The 25309-nt window shown below is 38.4% G+C and overlaps 1 protein-coding gene across 2 annotated transcripts in view; it reads left to right on the forward strand.

The window, feature by feature from the left end:
• Window positions 1-3616: 3616 nt before the first annotated feature.
• LIX1 (limb and CNS expressed 1) overlaps window positions 3617-25309 on the forward strand; it is a 40171-nt gene continuing 18478 nt past the window's right edge. The window contains exons 1-2 of one of the 2 annotated variants that reach the window (XM_089779313.1): window positions 3617-4251; window positions 16380-16543. In XM_089779313.1, the coding sequence (XP_089635439.1) occupies window positions 4170-4251; window positions 16380-16543 (246 nt within the window). In that variant the 5' untranslated portion in view covers window positions 3617-4169. The remainder of the gene's footprint in view (window positions 4252-16379; window positions 16544-25309) is intronic. The other variant, XM_089779312.1, reaches the window with a different exon arrangement.

Genomic DNA, 25309 nt, shown 5'->3' on the forward strand with positions numbered 1-25309 from the left:
AAACTGAAAACCAAAATTATTCAACATGCCCCTGTTATGCTTACCTAGTTGATTTATAAGTAGAGGTCTTTGAAAAATCAGTATCATATAACCTGAAAACAGTCAGAAACAAAGTAGTTTACAAGTTCTTAGCAAGAATTTGGGATTTGTATCTGTACAAAGATTAATAAACCATAAGCTAAAAGACTTTGAACCTAGCAAATCCTTTATTTTACTCAAACTCCAAGGCTTCTTATATAAATCTTGCCCAGAAAGACAAGTAATAAAAAGGTTGTTTTGTAGGTCTAGCAGGCATTTGGACTCTAAATATGCCTGTTCCATTGCCAATGAATATAGCTCTTGTACATCTAGTTATTTACCAGATTGATGCAGATGAGTCTGGAAACTATATATTAAAGAACATTGCCATAACTTTCAGTACATAATTTGCTCATGTATTTTGAAATCGATGTGCAAACATAAACAACTTCATCCTTTTAAGCCAATGATTTTCAAATCGGCAATGGCCCTCTGGGGCTATGTCTAGACTGCAAGCCTCTTTCGAAAAAGCCTCTTTTGAAAAAGAGCGTCTAGACTGCAAGCAGTACTTTCGAAAAAGCAAGCCGCTTTTTCAAAAGAAAGCAGCGAGTGAGTCTGGATGCTCTCTTTCGAAAAAGCCCTTTTGGCATTCAAGAATGCCTTTTTTCGAAAGAGCACTTTCGAAAAAAGGCGTTCTTCCTCATGCAATGAGGTTTACCGCCGTCGAAAGAAAAGCTGCGTTCTTTCGATTTAATTTCGAAAGAACGCGGCTGCAGTCTAGATGCAGGTAAAGTTTTTTCTAAAAGCAACTTTTTTCGAAAAAGCCCCTGAGTCTGGACACAGCCTGGGGGTCTGCAAGCAGGTTTTAGGAATTCCACTAAGCACGGAGGTATTAGACCTGTTGGGGTCCTAGATAATTGCCCTGTCTGCTACCACCTTATGCTGGCCTTGGCTTATATATGCAGAAAAAAATGTGGCACAGGTGGGCTGTGGAATATTTTTTAGCATGGAAGGGGATTTAGAAAGAAAAAGTTTGTATTTTAAACAAACCTGAAACCTAAGTTTTATGTCTTGGATTTTATTTATGGGGACAGCCATTAAGAGACCACTGTAGTTTCAGGGAGGATATCAGAAAGGGAGCCTGAAAATTTAAAAATAAGGTTACACTATAAAATACAACTACGAAGAGTGGAAATACAGTCATCCAAACAACCTTAATTCCACACTTTCTTTCAACCTTGCACACATACCACATCTTGTGTGTAAGATGGAGGCCTTAGGAGAAATTGCTATTCATTCGAAACTTGTTCTGTGCAATTGTATCTGTTTGCCTGTAAATTCAAGAATTCTAGACTGGACTTTGGTTTTGTATGCATATGTATGTATACACCTATACCTGTGCTGGTATGCAAACCACCATTTGGATTTTGACCCATCAGAGGTTTATATCCTTAGATATAAGGAAAGTCTACATTTCAATAAAAGACCCCAGACCTCTGGTTCTGCTGCAGCTAGCCCTGGATCTGCTGACTTAGGCAGCTCAACACTGCAAGCCCAACTTAAAATTTCCGTGTAAACATTAAGGCTCTGTCTGGAGCCCAGACTCTGGGTCATTCTGCCCTTGCAAAATCCCAGAGCTTGAGTTGTAGCCCGAGTCCATATATCTCCACAGATCTCATCCCTACAGCCTACGGCCCACTAGTCTTGAGACAACTGGCATGGCCAGTTGTAGATGTTTATTGGTATTGTACACTGTCATGCAATTAAGTGTCTAAAGTCTCACTTTCAGTTTTGAAATCTTAATGTGCAATGGGAAAACATTCTTAATGTGGTTACTTGATGAAGATTTGTAATAGCTTGTATTTACCAACAGCAGCATATGGTCTTAAACAAAGCAATAGCAGTTTATGGAAGAGCTGTAACAGACATGTGCACTTGAACTTACTGACCACAATATATTATTAAGCTCTACCAAAAGTAAGGAATTCCAAGATTTAACTGGATTTTCAGGTCATTGATATGATAAAGGCGTGTGTTTGAGAACTGTCTCTTGATATAACTGTGGTCCATGATATTTGGGCAGAAGTAAGGTAATTTAGATTATCATAATTGTGTATTGCCATACTTGAACATTTGCAGGGGTGTTGCATGTAATCTTTCCTTTGAATATCTATGCTCTCTTACTTATGTCTTTAACAAAAGTCATGATGTGATCTCTCAGAATGTGTGAGACAAGATTTCAAAAATCTATAATAGTGCAGTTTGACTGGTTTGAGCTCCACTTGTTTTCTAATTTACACTTATTTTTCTGTCAGAGAGAACAAGTTCCTTTTGATGTGTGGACATTGACAGTGAATTTTTTTTCAAATAGTTCTGTTTATTTTTGGAACCAATTACTATGCAAAGATTTGGATTGATTCAGCTTTCTGTCAGAACAGATGGAATTGTAGAAATCTACACTGTTTGTTTTTCAAAATGTTCTGTTAAGTCTTTTGAAACACTCATGGTTGGCCATAATAAGCAATGCTTTTTAACATATTCTACCAATGTATTTGGATAGAAACATCACTCTTAAACTGAAGTTCGTGAGGAAAGAACTGAACCTCAAAGTTAGAGCTTAATATAAATTTATTAAATCTCTTTTCAGCAGAATTCCTGAAATATCTGAAGTCAGCAAAGGTCATGATGAAGTTTACACAAGGACTAAACTTTGCAGTGCTCAGTTTATGTTTCATATGTGGTCATTCAAACAAGGTTTACTTTATTTAGAGTGAACTTTTGGAAACGTAGAGGTTAAGTCAATAACGCTCTTGACAGTCTTAACAAATTCACATATTTAGCAGCAGAGAGTGTCTTGATTTTATCATATTGGTTTAAATGGCTGCACTTAAGGTAACTTTAGCACTTTTATAGTTTTGTAACCAATCAAGCCTCTTGATCAATGCACAGCAAACTAAAAGGCATTTTTCATAAAGTGAAACAGTACAGTATTTGCCTAAAACTTTGAAGTAATTTTGATGTAGAAGTCTTTATTAGAGCCACATTTCTTGGCAGTTATCACCAAGAAATTTAATTTATTTTGGAATACAAGAAGAATAGAGGAGCTATCCTTATCAACAAGATGGCACTTTCTTCCTGTTTCAATGGTTTGTTTTCATAAATGCCATACTTTGTCCCAGATTAATATGTAAATTTAGATCAATTTATTCACATTTTAATCTGTAGTACCTGGATTTGGTATCAGATTCATATAATGTAATTCTGAGATTAATTTCTGTATGCATCTATATACGTGTCAGGTTCTTAATTTTTTTCCTAGTATTTTCCAAAAAAAACTCAAAGCAGCGTAGAGGGGCATTACCATAAATATTGTCGAGGCAAATTTTTATTCCCTGTCACTGTATAATTAGGAAATTAAATTGGGAAATACTTCAGGAAAACATCAGTCAAGTCAAATTGCAAGTTCAACAAAACTCATCACAAATAATTTAATTTTTCTGCCTAACTCAATTGCTATAATTTTTTCCATCTGATTTTTGGCCTGGTAATGTAGAAGACCCACTGTTGATCCTACTGAATTAAAATAGGAAGCAAAAGCAAGCTATTTATTTAATTGTATGTATATTCTTAAAACGAACATCTTTGTGTTGTTTCATTGCTAATGCTTCTCTGGAGAGTTCAGCAGAACTTTTAGCTGGCTTGTCTAATGAGAGCCTTATGAATTCTCAGTCTTGTCCTAACATTCCAAGAGTTTGGGGGGAGAGGGGGACTTGTTTTAATTCAGCAGAAACCAAAACTATGTCTTTTTCAGCACATTTAGTCAATGTCTGGATGAAAGAGAAATGTCTTTCACATGATTAGCTTCTCCTGGTAGCCTGTAGGTGGGTGTGTTTAACAGAAGGAAGCAGTAGAAATGAGCCTGTCAGACTGCCTTTACAGCTAATTAGCTCAGCATATAACAAAGATAAGTGAGCCAGGGAGGAGGACCCCCTGCAGGATCTTTTGATTCTGGGCAATGTCTGATTGGCAGATGTTGAAAGAGATTCTTTAGTAATCCAGAGCATCAATGAACTGCACAAAATCAGTAGGGGACTGGAATAATTCAGGCATGAGGATACTTTGTGGGTACACTCTGGAAAAGCAGAACCAAGATGGACAGAACCTTGGAGTCCCTGCAATATTTAATTGCCCAAGTGCTGCCTCATCGCGACCCTGCCTTTGTATTTAAAGACTGTAAGTACCAAAAAAAGTTTTTTGACTTCTCAAATAATAGTTTTAGCCATGTCAAATGTAAGTATGTTTGCAGTAAGACACTGTGGAGCATAATATATAAAGCAAATACTCTGCTTTTAATGGGACATGGGATAGCTTCAGTTTAAAAGCAGCCTCCATCTTTTACTTTTTTTTTATAACAACAATACATTTCTGGTGTATATTCTAAAAGACTAATATTTCTTTTTCTTTTTAAGGGATAATTTAATCAATTATATAAAAGGTTTTTTTTTAATCGTGGTGAAATACACAGTTTTGGTAATCACCAGAAATGATAATGTAATTCTTTAATAAATACTTGCTCTTTCTAACAATTAGTTTATTATATTAGACCAAGTATTTCATTTATGTGGTTGAAATGTTTCCTGTAAAATTTTCTAAATGCTGAACTCTCAAATCTGAACACTTGTATTGGGAGAGATGTAACGGCAGTATAGTAAACTGCTGTTGAAACCACAGCATGTTGTCTTGAAAATAGAGGAGAAAAAAAGTTAGTCTAAGACTTCTGGACAAACTAGATACATACTTGCTTTGTGGTATGTTGTGTGACAGCAAATTTGTCGAACTGTTCAGTTTTCAAATCATATTAAGCACTTGCTAGGTAAAAATCTTTATTTTTGCATCTGCATTTTGTTTCTGAAGCTAATATAATTTACTTATATATTGAACTCCCTCATCTCTTGGTAACTCAGCTGAAATATATACAGCTGAATTTAACTCTTTTACAGAGCCAGATTCTGATTCCCCTATTCATGATTTCAATGGGATTATTCATGGTGTGAGGTGCTATTCGATGAGAGTAAGAGTATCTGAATCTTACCCATTGTTTCTTACCCACATTCCTATGTCAGTGCCTGGAGAAACAGGAATTAATAAGAAACATCCATGAGCAAATTCATCAAAACACTACTTTAAATTCCATTATTTTGCAGTTTCCTCCATGATGAATGGGATCACTTAGTTTTTTTCCCTAAAGGTGCTTTTTTTTTTTTTTTTTTTTTTAGGTTATACCATTGCTTTCTAATTGTGATACTATGGTGGTTGCAGGTGTAACTTTAAGTCCTAAGTTATATGATGTAAAAAGAAAAAGCTAACATAACATTTGACTTTGTTTGGGAACATTTTCTTCTCATACATCTCAAATTTTAATTTATTTTACACCCTTCAGCACAGCAGGGAAGGCACTCATTGCATCTCAGCTTCATTCATTTGTCAGCAGCTACATTAATGGCTTATTGCTATTTCTTTCAAACATGGCATGAGAGAAACTACTTACGTGTGCAGCTGGTAAAAGAAGTAAGAGAAATATCTGTATAATGTATATGAACTGTTTTCTAATGGACAGATTCCAATACTCTGACTTGCATTGAAAAATACTGTATAAGTAGACAACTGAAATTAATAGGATCACTCATGTAGAAAGGTTCTACTCAGAGAGTAAAGCATCAAAATTGTATCCTGAAGTAAGAGACCTGGACAGCTCCATGTACAAATAATATGGTTTCTCAGACCACTCAGCAGGAGAACTTTGTGCTGCTGAGGTAGATGCATGTTGTGTTGCAGTCCTGAGACCCTGATCTAAGAGCCAGTGAGAACAGACATGACAAGGAGCAAAGAATTTAATCTCAATGGTGGGAGGAAAGGCATTCCCCTTTTTGAGTTTCCATTTGTAACCAGTTCCTAAAGATCAACTGACAAGATTTTGTTTGAAAATGTACATACCAGCTGCCCAGACAATGATACTGTGACCACCCACAGATCTAGGCATGGATAAGAGAAAAAGCAGATGCCCAGAATTCTAGATGAGTTGAAATGTCACTTTTTGAGGCACAACAGGAAGCACTCATTTTAAAGAATTCTAATACAGAAACTGTCCGTCTTATGCCTGATCCTGCTATGTGCTCCCACTGATGCCACAAGATACACAGCATTATATTTGAAAAGGTCCAAACAACTGCATAAACCTGCTCCCATTGAAGCTAGTGGGTGATAACCTACAGTGTCATTTTGGTTTTAATGGAATTGTCGTGAAGAAGTTAGTGTTGTCCTAACTCACCAGTCCTCATATTGGAATCAGTATTTTATCATTAGGATTTAAATGTGATGTGGGTAGAAATTATACTATAGAACAGGGATATCATCATAATGACATGAACATTCAGAGTGAACAGGCTTCAAATATTACCAAAATAACCCAATAATGAAATCACATCTGTCAGCTATAATAGTGTTTTTACTGCTTGTCACAATGTATTAAGAAAAAGATGGCTTGCCCTTACTTGATTGGGCATAAGTAAACAGTTCTGAGTATAACAAAAATATCATAGGTGGGGCTGGTAGGACCACCTGTTCCTAAGATTGCCTGACACTTCCCATTTTAAGACCCTGTTTTCAGTATCTTACAACTTTTTCAAACTTTAACCATTCACACTGAAATTTTTCTATGCCTGGTATCTGCCTCCAGATGAATTTGGTTGGAAAATGCTAGCCAACATGTTTCAGCTGTTTCTGATAACAAGGTTACAGAAACACACATTCTGCCCAGATTAAAAAATTCTGATGATCTTTTCTTTGAAAACTCCACTTTGCTGCTATATTTGCAGTAGAGACTCCAAAGGAGTGGGTTTTGCGTTTGAGTTATGCTTTGTGCTGTAGCTATAAAAATCTGTCTAAATTTGGCCAAGTTACAAGGCTTTGAAAAAAATCTCAGTTCACACATGCTCTATAAAAGCTTCTGAGATATCAGCCTGTGAGATTCCATACTAACGGAGCATGACCCAGGTTAGAGCTGAGTAGAACATTCCCTGCAATTGCAGCTATGGGCTGCTGCTGCCATAATGGCTCTAGGTCTGTCTGGCCCCTTGACCTGAGAATGGGTAGCTTGTCTGAAGAATGAATATAAAAGTGAGTATGTGCAGTCTCACCACCACATGCTGTGTAGACTATATTACAATGTTATTATTTGTGTTGTGGTAGTGCCTAAGAGGTTGTGGATTGGAACTCCATTGTCCTAGGCACTGTACAACTACAAAACAAAAAGATTGCTCCTGCCCCATTGAGTTTACAACTTAATTAGGCTTAGATTTTGTTGATAAATGTCAACATTATAGTACACAGACAAACCTATCAAAAGTATTTCCATCAATAATCTACTTTTACAGATATGTTCTTAACCTGCATTTTTCTTTCTTTACTCATTAGAGTTTGATTTAATGGTATATACTTTCTATGCTTCAATATGTAATGTTGAAAATTTGTGTTTTCACAATTGTAGAGACTGGAAAAAGTGAGAGATTATCTATGGTCTTGAAATAATTTTTGTCTGACCGCTCCTAATTTCATACAACAGTGAAAATTTAAATAGATTTTTAAAAATTTTAAAACATTAAAAATAAGCATTGATATAATCAGTATAAGTTTTATTTAAAAAATGGAATTTCATCAAGACTTTTCCCTCACTACAACTTTGCTGCAAAGCGTCTCAAAATTATCATCCCTGAGTGAAGAATTTTAAAATTGTTTGTATGGAAATGCATTTACTTGTTAAAGATATTTAAAATGAACATTTTTGTGAACATAAAGCTCAGTCTGTTTTTCAGAACCTGATGCTTGTCATTGGCACCTGTATCCTATAGTATTGGTTTGCTTAGAAACTGGTGTCATTTGGTTTTTCAAGCACAAGGGAAAAAAGAGTAAGTATATCCAAAGCCCACTGAAGTTGATGGAAAGACTCCCGCCCCAATACCTTGGATTAGGCTCTGCGTGATCTTAGTAAATATTTCTCTGGCAGTTTTATTTATATAAATGGTGTCTGTTTGAAGTTGTTAGAAAGTTTGGAATGTATGTAATAGTCATCTCAGCAAAAATAGATTAGTGGACAGAATGCAGCCAAGGCCTTCAAAAATATACAATATAGAGTATTATCCCACAGATCAACATTTATTACACTGATGATCACACTCACTATTGTGAGTGTGATCTGTGCTATCAATTTTTTTATTACCATCAATTTAGGATTATCAAATTACTCATGAGCTAGTTCCTATAGCCCAGTCTTTTCAAAGGAAGTCAATATAAGTTTTATATCACACACCATTATTTAGACTACAAACCCCCAGGATTGGTTTTTATTGACAGTAATGCCTACTGAATGCTGGATACTTTCCAAACACTTCTAAAGCATGATCCCAGTTCCAAGAGCTCACAATCAAAATCCTTAAACTCTGGCCCCAGTCCTTAGGTCTCAGCAAAAAAACCAACAAAAGCAAAGATGGCTTTATACCGCCACACTAAGACCTCCTAAATCTTTGACTGGGGCAGAGAGAAACCAGAGTCTAGGTCAGTCTGTAGTGCCAATTAATGCAGTTTCAAACCTGCTCTAACTTGTGGCAACTGGTGATCCATCTTCCCAGAGTGAAGCAGAACTTCAGCCATCTCCCCTTCCCACTGACCTGCACATCTACACCAAAGAATATGCTGGCTCTATATCAGTCGAGGTTTCCCACCAAACAAAGGAAGTTTAAACTGCCTGAGCAGAGCACAGGGGCTATCTTGAAACCAAGATCTGCCCCCTTGTATTTATATATGTATCTAAATATGCACACAAACAGTAACACCTTGTTTATTACCAGTTGGTCTTGTTTTAGTGGGGATTTTGTCTTCATTTATGTTTTGAAGTACATTTATGTCCCATAGAAATTTAGCGTGGGGATAAATGCTGCTTAATGGCATCCATATTAATATAATACCATATAATAGTTTGCAGATTTATAGCATTGTTAGTGAAAATCCTAGTTTGTAATTATTATGCCCATGTCTGCAGCAGAGATCTGTGTGTATGTGTAGAGTATATTTATTCCTTTAATATATACACAAAAGTAATCATATCTAGCTAACTAGCTATATATTGGTGTTTGTCTGTCTGTGAGTCCATTTGTTCAAGAACACCTCTGAAATGGTAAGAGCTAAGGCCACCAAATTTGGCACCTTTCTCTTCTCCTAACTTAAAGCAAGGGTCAGGGTTTGATTGTGCCAGGAAAACTGGAAGCTCTGGAAAAAGGGCAGTTTTTTTCATAACATGCAAAGGGGGGAGGCTGCTGATATGAGAGTGGAGCAGCAAGCTCAAAGGGGCAGTGAGCCCATAGGGAATTGCTATCCTTCAGAGTATCCACTGGGGGCAGCCATTACACCAAGGGAGTGGCCAGGAGGGCTGGGGCTCTGCCATGTTGCCTACTAGCAGATCAGGTAAATGGGCCCTCCCAGCCTGGGAGACAACCCCCCCCCCCATATCCCTTCCACCCTGGGAGTGGCCAGGGAAGGGCGAGGAACACCTCTCCCCCATTCCAGGAGAGGTCCGGGGGGAGAAGAGAGCACAGCCCAGGGTGGAAGGGAGACAGCCCCCAGTGGCCCTTGCGGACAAGCCCGGCAGGTGGAGTGCTCAGTCCCCACTGCCCTGGGCCACCCCCAAGGAGAAGCCAGCAGTCACCACCACCCTCTGCCCTGAGACCTCTCTCTCCTTACCCCCTGCCCTGACTCCTGCACCTTCCCATGCCCACGGCCTCCTGCCCTGAGATTCCCACATCCTCAAGGCCCTGCCCTGACTCCCACTACCCTGAAGAACATAGGCAATGCCGGGGGTGTGTCTATTAGTACACTTATGAATAAATGAGTATGAATACAAAACAACAAAACTATGATTCTCACCTATATTTGTCTCTTCTCCACATAGAGGCTTGTTAGTCTGAACCCAATTTTAACAACTTCTCCAAGATGCATGTGTTAAGTTTCAGTCCATAATAGGATACAGCTGCAGGAGGGTGTGCTTATAACTTATGATCTTTGTTTAAATGATATGGTTTTTCTGATTATGTGCCACAGATTGATTTAAGAAATGTAAGACAACTTTAGTAGCCTTTCACTAAAGAATCTTCTTTAATACTTAGCTGTTTAACTCCAAAAGCTTTTATTATTACTCTCTGCATTTGAGTGTTCATTTAATGACAGTCTGTCAAGTTAGTTAAAACAACCCTTTTCCAGAAATCCTTTTAAGTTTAAAAATGACAAAGTAGCTGGTTATCCTGTGTGTTCTTTGTATCCTGCTCTCTTTTGACGTTGAAATGTTGTCAGGGTTATGACTCCATTTCACTCTTCTGGTAAGACTGCATAATTCCTATTCTGAATAGCCCATTAATCTTAGGTTTTCCCTTTTCAAATAATATCTCCATCTATGTATGAGTGTTGTCCACTGTGCTGTTTACTCCCAATCCTCTACATGTGTTTGTTTACCTGAGATGGGTAATCCTAAATATGCTTTAATGTTACTCCAAGCAATATGGAACCAAATTCCATTGCGCCGTAATTACACACATCCTGAAGTAATTAATTTTCATTAATTAAATTATTTGCCTGCTAATGCCAATGTTGAATTTGACTAGGGGTCTCTAGAACATTTCATATGGTTCCTTGATAAAAAGGAAATGTGGATCCCTCTCCTCAAGTAAATAATGCAGTTAGGTAGCAATACCTTGCGTGGAGTATGCATCCTTATTCCAGTCATGGCAATTGCCCAACCTGAGAGATAAAATAACATTTCTGAAAATGTGGCAAAAATTAGTAATTTTAAGCTCAGAGTTGCAAGGAAATCCCATGAATTGATGCAAGTGGAGGTAGCAGGGAGAGCAGCCATTTTCCACCAGTCCCAATCTATCCATAACTAAACACAAAGCTCAAACAGAACTGTAGTAACATCAAGGCTAGTATGATGCTTATGCAATACACAACAGTATCTAAACTTCCATTTAAGAAATTAAATTCCTTGCTTCTTGTGAGTGTGATGATAGCCTTCTACTTGTAAACCTATCACCACCCAACAACTATAGCTCTGAGGAGTAGCCTGCCCTGTTCATCTCAAAGCAGCAACTGTTATAATTAGAGGCAATTTATATGCCAACATGGTTAACTGGTTCACTGTTGGTCAATTGGTGATAGATGCAGTAGCAGTTTTGGGGGTGAGATCAGTAAAGTGGCTGGTTGCAATCAAGATTACCTAGGTCAGGTGTCAGTTACCAGGCCAACTGCACTTCAGCTCTCCCTGAATGAAATTATGTATCTCCCTCACTTGCACTGCTCTGCAGCCATACCTGTCTCAGAAGACCCTACAGGATTCAGTCCCTGCCCAATGTACTCCTCTTTGTGAGATGAGATAATGATGGTTACAGTCCAGATTTCACATAGCAAAGTATTGTTTATTCAGAACCAAGGCATTCAGAGAAACAGATCTTAAGACACTAAACAATCTATCTGCACCTTATCTAATTGCTCAGTCTTTCCTTGTGTAACCTAAAAGCATTGAGACAACTGAGTACACTTACATAAATAACTAGATCCCATTTGTCTTCTAGGCACCCTTTTCAGCTAGCTGAGGTGACAAACAACATCCCTAATGGTCTGTGGATATGGCTTCACAGTTAATCCCCTAAGACTGGCACCAAGGTGTGTGTCCTCAGTGTTTCTGCATTCACTCACATGCATTTATGGGGGTGTTTCCCATGATTCTTTGTCCTAAGATACTCTTGCAGGAAAACGTGTCCGTTGTTCAGAGGATTGGAACAAGAGAGATTTTTTGCCTGCATCTTCACTGCAAAGTGAGTGGATTCAGGTCTGAGTTAAATCATAACTTGGGTTTTAACCTATACCTTCAGCCAAGTAAGCTAGCTGGGTTTAAAACACCTGTAATCTTAGGTTAAAGGGTTTCTGTGTGGATCATGGAGGAGTGGCAGTTGGGCTAACACCTGTGTAAGAGCCCCAGTTAACTGTGCACTGAAGACATGTCTTCAGTCTCCCTTCCTATTTATCGGGGCTGCTTTTATTAGGATCTCCGTTCTTTGTCCCAATTTTCCCAACAAAATCTCGCCCTTCCCCCACTTTGCCATGCTAGCCTGAGCCTAGCAGACATGAGATTTCAAAAGAATTGACCCCTTGTGTTTCCTAGCACCAGACAATAAGATTTGTCTGAAGTCATTGTGTGCTTTCTGGCATACTGTTTTCTAAAATAATATGGATTACATTGATTGTGCTAGTCATAATTGTATTCAATATTTTGTAATTAATTTGACACTGCTATGTGTTTTCCAGTTTGTTGTAAAATTGAGTATTCATGTGCCAGAAATCAGGAGACTGTTACCACAGAAGTTTGGTCTAGTTTGCTGCTTATTCCACAGAGCCTTGGCTAGTAAAGCAACAAACTGTAAAGAATGTGCAGTAAAAGGGTGTTCTTTCTATTCTTTTATAACTAAAATTACATCACAGGCACTGGCCTTGAAACCCTTATAATGCTCACAAATTGAGGTAAATTAAAGATAAATTATTGTATTTTATTGTAAACTGATCCTAATATTGCTTAGATATTTGTGTTATATGTTTATAATTGATTAAAAGAAAAAGGGAAATGCAAATGTGGTTGAAATCATGGGACATTTGGCATTGATTTCAATCAAGCCAGGATTTCATCCTATGTCTTACTTTATCTGATTGAGAGCAGTTAGAATACACTGAATAAGAGATTTTAGAGCGGAAGTAATTAAACCATTAGAAAATGCACATACATACTCTAATTTGCTTTTTGTATTTTGAAAAGTTAATGACTAGAGTGAATGACATTAATTCAAAATAAGATGTAGAATGCAATGCTAAGTTTAGTGTGTTCAACACTTCTAACATTTGGGAAAAAAAAGTCTAGCTTTTTAATTTGTACACTTGCTAGATTGTTTAAAATTTATATTGCTTATGCACAGAACTCCTAAACAACATGGAAAAACATGTGTTTAAAAAATGGGTAAGTATCAGTTGATTTGACAAAACTTCATCCAAAATGTAAAAGTAAATAATACATGTATTACAATGAAAATGTACATTAAAGTTCAGAATAAACTATACATATTGCTATAATAATTGTTGCAGGAGGGATTAAACAGCCTGATAGTTATAAAAAGGTTTCTGAATACCTCTACGTGCTCCTTGGATTACTATAAGATACAAGGGAACTATTCCAAAGTGGACAACGGAAGATGTCTCTCTGTGGTTCAGTTACATCCTTCTTTTTAAAAAAGAAAATGAAATGCCCTCTTCTTGGAATAGATATGTTTAGAACAACTTGTGATAACATTTTACAAATATATATGAACATGAGATAATAAAATCTTTCATCTACGCAGAAATGGCATTGGTTTAATTTAAACTGGTTAGTTAAACCATTTCAAATTCTGAGTGTAAACTCATATCCATTTTAAAACTGCTCTGTGTTTACTTTGTGGCTGTAAATTTATTCTTACAAGCTAAAACTGTTACAAGCCCATTTTAAACCACTCTAAGGGTGCATCTAGATAGTACCCTTCTGTTGGAATAAGCTATGCAATTTGTGCTATGCTAGAATCATAGGGCTGGAAGAGACCTCAGGAGGTCATTGAGTCTAGCCCCTTGCCCAAAGCAGAACCAACCCCAACTAAATCCACCACCTCCCTAGGTAACCCATTCCAGTTCTTCACCATGCTCCTAGTGAAAGAGTTTTTCCTAATATCCAACCTAGACCTCTTCCACTTATTACGAGCTTATTACCAGACTAGGTCGAAAGAGCTTACTTTGAAATTTGGCACTGTGTAGACAGTGCCAGATTTCAAAATAAGGCACTATTCCAACAAATCCCTTAAACCAATGAAGGCTACATAGGATGCTGGAATAGCACGTTTAAAGAGGCAGCATTGCTATTTCGGGATACTTCCGGTATCCCAAAATAGCGCTGCAGTCTAGACGTACTCTGAGACTGTCCGCACACAAAGTCACACTGCTTTAACTACATCAGGAATCAAATGACAACTTGAGTTAAATTGGTACTATTTTGTGTGTACACAAAACCTACATTTTCTTGGATTGTAAACTCTTTAGTATGGTAAATTTAGTCTGTGTGTGAATAGTGTTGAACAACTTATGGATGCTGACAAAATATTACTACTAAGTAGTTATATACTCCCTTTTTCTATATCTTTGTCCTGATAGGCTATAACACATTCTCGTGGTTAGATGTCCCCATCAATGTTTATTTGGATGGGAGAAAAAAGTGACAGCCAGAGTTAAGTTTCAAAACTTCAACAAGCAAACTCTGCCTTATTTTCTTAGCCCTTTACTGTGACAAAGAAGAATCTCTTCGGTGCTTAGGGAGAAAATTGTGTAGATAAATTCTTAAAACAGCTGAAGATATCACAAAATGTAGTGAAAAGTTTAAACCAAGAAATATTCATAGGCTGTCCAAATCCTGAACTAGTAATAGCAGAAAAAAATAAAAAATGAACTGTCACAACCTTGCTATGAAACTGACAAAAGATATGAAAGATACGAAAAAGGAAATACAAAACTGATTTAGAAGGCTAGCCTTACTATTGGCGCTCAACATTTTGAAGAGATAGTGTTGGTAATCTGGATCGTCATTTAGTTTAAATTTAGTAGGAGTTAAGCACCAAACTCTCTTATGCTCCTTTGAAAATGCCAGCCTAAAATATTAAATTGTTTCTGATGAGGAGGCAGCTATGGCTCTGATCTGAAAGGCTATAGAATAGTTGGCCTGAAGACTAGGCTGATATCAGTTGATGTTTTCTTAAATTAACTTTTTATGACACAAATATATCGGGGCCTAAAGAAGGTCTGTGGGTGGTATTCATCTTATTGATATTGGATCCATGGCATAAACATTTGATTTTTCTTAAAACAAAACTAAAACTTGTGACAGTTAAATACCAATTTCTCTCAAGAGGAGACAGGCCACAATTTCTTTATAGGGATGTCATAAGCCTTGTCATTTGTTTTTATTCTGGTGCTCTATTTAAAGCTCATTTCTTTTCAACCTAAACATGACCTTCTCAATAAAGATTTAATATCAATACAATTTCTCCAATAAATGTTGCACTTTCCTTCTATCAAACCATCAAGCTCAAAGCTTAGAAGTTTTACATTTAACATGCATGAAGTTTATTCCTAGATATCATCTTTCACTTAATGGCTTTTAAACTGAATCTGTTACCAAACATGAATGTAAGAGAGAGAGTGAAGCAATTTGCGATGTAAAAGATATATCGCACTCTGGATCAGGGAGAAGCTCTTAATGTTTTCCTTGATCTAGGCTGCCTTAGGTTCTGTGGTCTGTTCTGCCGGCACTTATCTGTTCTAAAGATTTGATATTTGCACAAACTCATCACTCAAAGCTGAAATAAGTTGGAATTAAGAGGATAATTACCCTAGCTGAACATAGGTCACCAATTTCATCTAGTCACTTCATTCTTCTGGATCATTGTGATGAATATCAGAGATGAGCAGCAGGTAGCATTGATCACTAAGTACGCAGTTCACAAATTCTAACAGTCTCAAGGGTGATGGAGAAATAGAGCTGAAGTTTAGAGAAGTAGAAGTTAGTTTCTGTGGTTTGAGTTTCACTCTGAAGCACTTTATGTCAAAGCATGTTGCGATAACCATCTGTTTCTTATTCCATTAGTTATGCAAAAAGGATTTCTTTTGTCCATATCATTCTGGAGGTCCAATGTGTAAGAACCTACTCCTTTTTCTTCCTCTCATTTCTATATTCTCATTGCTTTCCCTGTTATGGCCATTCAGGCAGGCAATCATAGGAAATGGATAACATCCTGTGTTTTTACAATAACCCTCAAATAAGTCTGTTCTTGACCGTGGTAAACTGGCATGTTATTTGAGTAGGGCATGGTCTAAAGTAGGAATTGATCAAATTTTTTCACAGATTGTAAAAAACGGTAGTTGCCAGAAAATAGCAGCTTTATAGTATCTTTGTGGCCTGGGTTTCCAAAGGAGTTAGGCACCCAAGTTTTATTCACTTTGAATGAGAGTTGAGTATCTGAGACTTCTTAGGAAACTTTGAAAACCCCATCCCTGAAATTGAAACTGTTGTAGTGCAGGAGTACTGTAATGATTTTCAATTTGTACTTTATCATTTTTTATGTTCAAAGCTGGCAAATGAACTTAAATGTAAAATGTCTATACTGCACACAATATTCATCACTTTTCTATCTTTATAGTGAATGTTGTAGGAATGCTGCAGGAATTCTGGGAGAACAAACAGAAGCAGAGAGCTGTATTTTCTAGTGAAGGCACAGTGGTGTATGAATCATTGAACTCACCTGGTCCTCCTTTTGTCAGTTATGTCACCCTACCTGGAGGAAGCTGTTTTGGCAACTTTCAGGTAAGAAGTTTAAGGCTTTTTAAAAGAAATATAAATAATTACGTACTTTCAAAGCACAATATATTCACACTTAATTTCTGTGTGCAGACTTAAATTCTGTCCCCTCTCAAGGGACATGAAGTGCTTCAACAAAAATAATGGGCAATGGTGTGAATTAACTGATCATGGCATGACCTACTGTTCTAATCACATATCTTAGAATAATGTCTGTAACCAAGGGGGTTTTGTGAATAAAAGTACCCAAGTCAAATATCTTTGTCAATAGTATTAATACCAAATTTTTGGTTTGGTTGGGAGTTTTTTTTTCCTATTATCTTTAGAAAATGCTATCCATGTTTTCTTTTTTTCTTAATTCAGTAAAAAATATACTTTTATTATAACGATTCCTCCGCAGTCTGTGCAATCCAACATATCAGTGCAGTGTCAATGCATGAGATCCAGAAAACAAAGCTCAATAGAAACAGGTCTATTTGTAAACATGGAGTTAAAGGCATAAATTGAACAAGAGAACTGACTTGAATTTAAGATAAAAACAGATTAAATATGGAGGGACAGTGAAAGCTACATTTTGATTAGGAAAAAAAGTATGAGCACTTTCAAATCAAGAAAAATATCGTATTTAGCTATATAAGTATACATATTAAAATTTAGTTATGAGCAAAAATCTATTAAGTAGAAAAAAAGAAAAAATAGTAAGTTTAAAAAAAGAAAAACAGGCAATTAAACTACAAACATTTCTGAAATTATGTATAACAAAATTCTGTCCCTTGTTCACTTCTAGTAGACACATGAATGATGAAAATGACTTTTAACCTTTAGCTTTTTATTTTAACTGTCTAAAATATTAGTAATACATATTTGATATATAATTTTAAATTATGGGTTCTTTGTATAGTTCCTCAAATTTAATTATTTAGGACTCAGTCCTAGGAGTTTCTGAAATTTTTTGCATATTAAGGGTATGTCTACACTACAGAGTTATTTTGAAATAAGCTATTTCAAAATAGTTAATTTGAAATAGCTTATTTCGAAATAATGCATCTACACACAATGCATTTCAAAATAGCGTTTTGATATTTTGAAATAGCGCGTCCACACTGACTGGACTCTGAATTGCATTTAAGGCCGGCCGGAATCCGGTCCGGCAGAGTATCAAGTCAGGAGTTACTTTGTGTGGCTACTGCCTGAGGCTATCTGAGGCCTGTGCTTAAAGGGACCCTCCCCCAGACAGCCAGTTCTCAGCTTTCCCTGCTTGCTTGCCTACTTCGCTGAGGGACAGCAAAACATTTTGTCTCTGTATGCTCTGGTTGCCCTCACTCAGGACACCACAGCACTCTGCAACATGGAGCCCGAACTGCCCCGGGCTCTCTGGTGCTTCTCTTGGATGCGTTGCTGTGAGCCTGGCTGCACTTTCTGCAGGCTGCCATCCAAGAGGTCCAGCGGGGTCTGTCAGTATCCAGGAAGCCCTGCAGAAGAACTTCCACCCTGAGGAGCACTAAAAGCCTCCCTGGTCTGCCCCACTAGGGGCTTGAGCCTCGTTCTTCCCTCACGTCCTTTCACTTACCCCTCCCTAACCCTCCTTCCTGATGTAAAATAAAATGTACGTATTTTCATGTACACAAACTCTCTTTATGTAACAAAACTGGGGGTGGGGGGAATGAAACTCTGGTGAGACTGGGGAAAGGAGACGGGAGAGGAGAAGAAAGAGGGTAGGAGGGGGAGGGGGAAACTTGGGAAGAGGGAGCTGGAAGGGGGAAGCAAGGGGAAGAAGGGGGAGGGAAAGCTCAAGGCTCAGGGGTGGGGGGTCTCGCTGGACCAACTTGATTGTCATGCAAACCTGCTCCTGGGTTCACATGTAACCTTTGGTGGCCAGGCTGGCAGCTATCCTGCCATAGACGGCCGCATTCCTCCATCTAGTGCGGAGATCATGGACGTTGGGGACATCCACCCCAAACCTGAATAAGGTCCATGATCTCCACCCTGGACCAGGAAGGGCCAACCTTCTCCAAGCCCTGGCAGGCTCCTGGGAGCTGAAGGACTGCTCCTGGGGAGCGGTGCAGGGCTGGCTGCCAGTGGCTTGCTGGCTCATGTTTTGGGGCCACTGGGTCAGGGCAGTGACTGCTGGCTCTGGGCTGGCAGGCTTGGAGCTGGCACAGGCACCGTGGCCAGAGTCTACCCCTTTAAGGCTCCAGGGAGGAGGGGAAGGGAGAGGAGTGTTACTGGTTGAGGCTGAAGTGGCCACCAGGGCACCCTGGGAAGACTGGAGGCCCCCTAATTCGAAATAAATGTCTACACAGCACTTATTTCAAAATAGCTATTTCAAATTTGGCGTTATTCCTCGTGGAATGAGGGTTACCAAATTCGAAATAAGCACTCCGGTTTGGCTGTGTAGACACTAGGAATGTTGTTTTGAAATAAGGGCTGATATTTTGCTATGTAGACATACCCTAAGGCCGTGGTCACCAACAGGTTGATCGCGAGCTACTGATCGATTTCGAGGCCTCGACCAGTCACTCGCGAGGCGTCCTGTCCACCCCGCCCCCATTTCCCTCCACCCCCCAGAAGCCCCACTACTTACCTCAAGAGAAAAAGGAGGTAGTATCGGCTTCAGAAGTCCCGCAGCTTAGCGCCACTTCTGGTAATTCCAGAAGTGCACTAGCTGCTCTGCTGGCCCCCTGCACCGCACAGGAGGAGTGAGTCAGCCCCGCGGGAGGTGCGCAGGGGGTTTCCCGGCACGCGGGGGGGGGAAGGGTGGCCCCGGGGCCGACCTCTCCCCCCCCCCCCGTGACATCAGATCCCCTTCCTGTTCTTTCTGTGCCCTGCACTGCAAGCAAGAGGCTCCCAGGGGTGGGGCGCAGCTCCATGGCAGAGGGCAAGAGCAGCATGGCAATGCTGAAAGGGGCAGATGAAGTGCCAACACTTGATAGCTTCCTGGCCAAACAAGTCAGGATTACCTGTCAAAGGCTCCAAGATCTACCAGTAGATCCCGATCCAGTGGTTGGTGACCACTGGAATACAGCAACTTTTACGAAGTTATTTTGATTCCTTTTACTTTTGGGGTGGAAAAAACTTGTGTAAACCCATGAATTATATTGTGGGAAGATGTGGAGGAGGGAAGTATATATTCTGCGACAATTTTTACACGTTAGGTGTGTTTTTTTCTCTGTGCCCTGCTATCCAAGTGTTTTAGTGACATTCTTCATATAATATTGAGTATTCATTACCTGTGGACTGTGGTGTTTTGCACTACAAAAAAGCTTGTGGGAGTAATGTGTTGGCATTACTGTCTCATTCTGAAAAGTACCACTTTCTACCAGCATTTTTGCATTGTGGTGACTTGGCAGACCCACTAAAACATACAAAATAAGTGTGTATTTAATTACTAGCACATCACAGTTTTGATGTGCATGATGTGTAAATAGTATAATGCTAAATTAGATATGCAATAGGACCCAACCCAGAGCTCATATTGAAGTTAAATAGGGACTGAATAAGGAGTCTGAATAATTTAGTCTGGATAAGGAGTTTGTGATCAGGCTCAAAGTTTGTTCTGACTTGTAATGTCAAGCTTTTTCTTCTTTTGCTTTGTCATTTTAACTTGTATTTATCCGTGTGTTCATGTCACTGATGTAGAGTAAGAGCTGTTTTCATAGAATTTCCTATATTTTTGCATGACAATATTTGTGCCTGGCTTTTTTTTCCTACCAAAGTTTAAGAAGCCCTGGCCTAGGGTGCATCCCTCTGAAGCTACACTTATCCTACTGTGGTGATAGCCCCAGAGGATGGAATAGTAATTCTACCTTGAAGAAAAAGCTGGTTGCCTCTCTGCGCAAGATTAATCAAATTCTAGTAGTCTGTTTTGCAAAGGGGAAAAAAAGAGCTGTGATACTTTGGAAAATCTGGGGACGGCTGTTAGGATATGCATTAGGATTATGATATATACCACTCATCACTGTATTTTGGGGGAAGGGGAATGATTTCTGTTACTGGAAGTTGTGGTTGTCCTGATCCAGAATCAATTTTGAAATCTAGCAAACATTCACCGTGGGGGAAAAAAGAGGTGGCAAAACAAAATAGCTCTTCTCCTCAGACAAGTTCTTTTGTCTACAAAGTAGTAGTAAACGTTTGAAGGCATCTTAAACTGAAATGCAACATCCACTATCAACAGCCTCCTCAGCAGGCCCAATACAATAGATAAAAGTGCCAGGAAAAGTAAAAAGGAAAAAGTAACTTTCAAATACTGCTAATTTACTTGTAATTGTTAATGACTACATATAATCTACTAAGGATCTGGGATTTTAAGCAGCTATTAATTAATGCATTTTAAACTAACCTGAACAACATGCCAAGACTTTCAGATTATTTTAGCTTTAGGCTTCCTACTAAGTAGATAATGGATCTAAATGAAAGTTTGGAGACAGCAAATGTTGCTTTATTGGCTGTCTGGAACAGTTTTTCAAGGCAGGGGGGGAAGGAAGATTCTCTGAAAGTGATAGGACAACAACTCTCTTTCAGCTAAAACTGGGAGAACTAGATCTTCTGCTATACATTTTAATTTAACTTCCTTGATCTCAGTAGAGCTATGCCAATTTACACTACCTTTGATTATGGCCAGGAGATTTTGAGTCCATTTTAGCTGCAATAGGACAGTAATAAATGTTTAACCATGCTAAACATTTGTTTTTAATTTTAAACTTTCCAGGCCAGGTCCTCATCTAGTATAAATCACATAGCTCTAGTAACGTCAGGTTATGCCTACACTGCACGCTTATTTTGAAATAACTCATGCGCATCTACACAGCAAGCCCATTATTTTGAAATAATTTTGAAATAACAGTCTTCTTACTCCGACTTCTGTAACCCTCATTTCATGAGGAGTAAGGGAAGTTGAAGGAAAAGTGTTCTGCTTTCAACTTCCTGCTGTGTGGACAGCACCAAATGCTGAATTTAGCTACTTCGATTTCAACTACACAATTAACGTAGCTGAAGTTGTGTATCTTAACTCGACTTTAACCCCCAGGATCCTAATGTACCCTTAGGATCTGATCTCACAGTCTGATGGAATTATGTTGATTTGCTCCAGTTTAGGAGAGAGCCCTCATTCCTTGATAGTACACAGAGCTCTACATTCTTTATCGTGTTCTATTTCTGTGCTGTTTTTCCATCATAAAGGGTTGGGAGAGTTACCATGTCATAATTTGTGTGAAAAAACAAGTCGTTCTGTGGCACCTTAGAAACTAACAAAAAGTATGTATAACATCATGAGGTTTCGTGGACAAAACCCACTTCTTCAGATGAGCGCATAATTTGTCTGATTAGAGCATCTGAAAACTCCAGCAGGACACTGAAGTGTACTGAGAGATGTTTAAGAGAGCACACAGGCTACGTCTAGACAGGCATGATTTTCCGCAAATGCTTTTAACGGAAAAGTTTTCCCTTAAAAGCATTTGCGGAATAGAGCGTCTAGATTGGCACAGACGCTTTTCCACAAAAGCACTTTTTGCGGAAAAGCGTCCGTGCCAATCTAGATGCGCTTTTCCTCAAAAAAGCCACGATCGCCATTTTCGCAATCGGGGCTTTTTTGGCGCAAAACAAATCTGAGCTGTTTACACTGGCCCTTTTGCGCAAAAGCTTTGCGCAAAAGGACTTTTGCCCGAACGGGAGCAGCATAGTACTTCCGCAAGAAGCACTGATTTCAGACAGTAGGAAGTCAGTGTTCTTGCAGAAATTCAAGCGGCCAGTGTAGACAGCTGGCAAGTTTTTCCGCAAAAGCAACTGCTTTTGCGGAAAAACTTGCCAGTCTAGACGCAGCCACAGTGTTTTCCATCATCTCAAGTACTGCATATTTTTGTGCTGTGTACTTCAGAATAAAAAACAAACCTTTAACCCTCAGATGAAAAGATTGACCTAATTTTAATCCAGAATACTTCAGTTGGGGAAAAGATTTTTTTAAATAAAGATCAAGATTCTTCTTTTGGGATTTCGGTTTGATTTTTCTTTGAATGTTTCTTATCATTTTGGGTCATTTTCCTTATGTTTACAACATCATATTATGAAGTTCTCCAGAGCATTATTAACGTTCTTGCTTAAAACAACCTAGAGTTTCCTGAATTTAAGATGTTTTGAAAACTTGTCATGAAATCTGACTATTAAAGTTGGTCAGTTTTATCCACTCAGCTTTTCAAAAAATGACATGAGAGGGGAAAATTGAGCAAATATATTCTGGCAAATTGGCCATACATCTTTTGTAAATTCTGATTATGTACCTCATGTGCCCTCATCGCTATATAATATTTCAGCATACTTTGCCAACACTAGTCCTAGAAATGAACAAATATCCGTTTCTAGAATGCTCTTTACATAATCATCTCTCTCTTCTGTCAATTACAAAGCATTTGACTATGTCATTTTAATGCTGTGACTGTGCATGTAACATCCATTATATGCCAGCAATACTTCTAGAGTCAGTCAAAAATACCTCCTTTGATGCCAACTAACTGCAGTGATGGAATGTGAGAGAAGGAATATTGGGCTGGATATGCTGGGTAATCCCTCTCCTCTCTTTAAGCAGTCTCACAAGAAGATTGGTTCCATTCACCCTTTAGGGAAGGGTATTAGGAATGAGCAGATGGGTCTAATTGCAAATGGCTCATCAGAGAAAAACACTGACATTCCACCAGAAAGGTTTAAGAATGAACTACTAGTATCATACTCTTCAGATATCCGTGATTTCAATCTGAAGACTTCTTTAAGCTTACTAAATTCCTGATTTTTATTATTTTACAGCATCCCCAAGAAGTGGTAGGTACCACAGTCTAAATAAATTAGTCTTTATTCAAACTAAGTTACAATTTAGTTTAAAAAGTGATCTGTTCTGAATCTTTGCTCAGCAATTGGAATTATACATGATGTGATACAGTTTTGACACTGAAAATTTCTCTTGCATTTATTTTAAATCCTATTGTCTAATACATAGTAGGACGGATCTTTTTGAAGGATTTTCTTTATGCCGTTTCTTTTCTGGGCCTTTAATGCCAATAACTGCATACCATGACCAAGCATGAAAACTGTGAAGTAATTTCATTTACCAAAAGGGAGCCAACATAAGGTCCAGCTAATCAGTTTCTAGCTCCCCTTTTGCTGAACTTAGTCATCAAGCAGATGTTTCTGCTTTTAATACCCAGGGGAACTTGGCTGAATATTTTAACTTTAAGAACACATTGAAAAAAGTTGCAATTCAAGCTTAGCTTTCATCATAACAAGAAACAATAATGAATTAATTGTGTGATTTTGATCAATGAACTTTTAGCTTGTAGGGGAGGAAAAGGTAAAAGCTTAAGCAGAATTTAAAGTGACAATATATGTGCTAACTGGTTTTTCTATTTTGTTTATAACCAAAATATACAAGCACATGTATTGTTTATTACCAGAATGTGTATTATGAAAATATAAAAGAATGTTTTGACAATAGCAGTGGTATAAAATGTTGAATTAAAATTGCTCATTTTATTTTGTAAAAACCAAATGCACTAAGAAAAGGTAAATCTATATTGCTTTCCTCCCCTCTGTCTTTAAAACAGTGGGGAGAAACAGGTTGGACCAGTCTTACAGCACATGCCTGGAGGGCAGGGAGCCTACTGGCCCCTCCCCACAGGGCTCTGAAAGAGCGGGGTCTCTCCATCCAAGTGTATTTACACTGACAGAGTCTCTCCTTTTAACTGAGCTAAAAACAGTCTGACTTTTCTGCGTTGTATATTCCCACAATTACTGCAAGCATTGGTGATCATATCTTACAATTCCTGCATTTACTGTTAACATGGCTGTTGTGGGGGGAAGGGGAATCACAAACCAAGATGAGCAAAACACCTTCTAACATTTGATTATCAAACAGGCCAAAGCAAGCTGAATGAAGTGTATTTACATAACCACAACCAGGATTCCTTTCCCATTCCAACTGGCTGCAATGGAAGCATTGATTCAGACCTTCCTTACAACTCTCTACCCTGGTGATACGTGCACTCCCAGTGGAGACTAAGATGTTAAGGACTAGTTGACTATCCGATAAGCAAATGCTTATCGGATAGTCCAGTCAACTACCCTCCCCCTTGCTGCCTCTTTCAGATAGCAGCGGTGAGGAAAGGGGGTACTTCAAAGCGGCAGCACCACACAGAGCCTTCTGCTTTCCTGCCTTGACTATGGTTACAACAAAGGAAGAGACTTTTACTTAGGAAAAATCATGTGTATTACAGACAGTCAGAATGTTTTTGAGGGCTCCTCTTGTTAGATTGTTGGTAGCACATTACTGAAATTCTATACAGTGAGTGAAAGTGGCTGGAAATTAGATTTTTGGTTTTGATGTGAGGTGAGGTGAAGAGCATTACCCTTCCAACAGTGGGACAAGCTCAGAAAGATGGAGTCCAAGTCCTGTGAGGGAATTCATATTAATGGTCTTTAATCTCCAGTCCAGTTTGACTATAAAATCTTGGGATTAAAATAAAGACAGGCAAAAATATCTCAGGATGGAAAAAGGCAGAACCTTATGGGGAAATTGTGTGCCTTTAACAGCCAAGAATATGGTTTTGGGAAGTTACTTAAGGCTACAATGAAGATAGAGATGAAAACCACATGTTTATGTACATCAGGTGATGAGTCTGTGTCCAGTGAATTAAGATACTGCTGTCTCACAATGCATTGGGTTTATAAAAAATAAGTTATTCCCAAGAGAGAAGTTAAGTAAAGGAAAATTTTTCTGTGTAAATGACATAT

The sequence above is a fragment of the Pelodiscus sinensis genome, chromosome 6 (assembly GCF_052426305.1).
Source record: "Pelodiscus sinensis isolate ZL-2025 chromosome 6, ASM5242630v1, whole genome shotgun sequence".
NCBI lineage: Eukaryota > Metazoa > Chordata > Testudines > Trionychidae > Pelodiscus > Pelodiscus sinensis.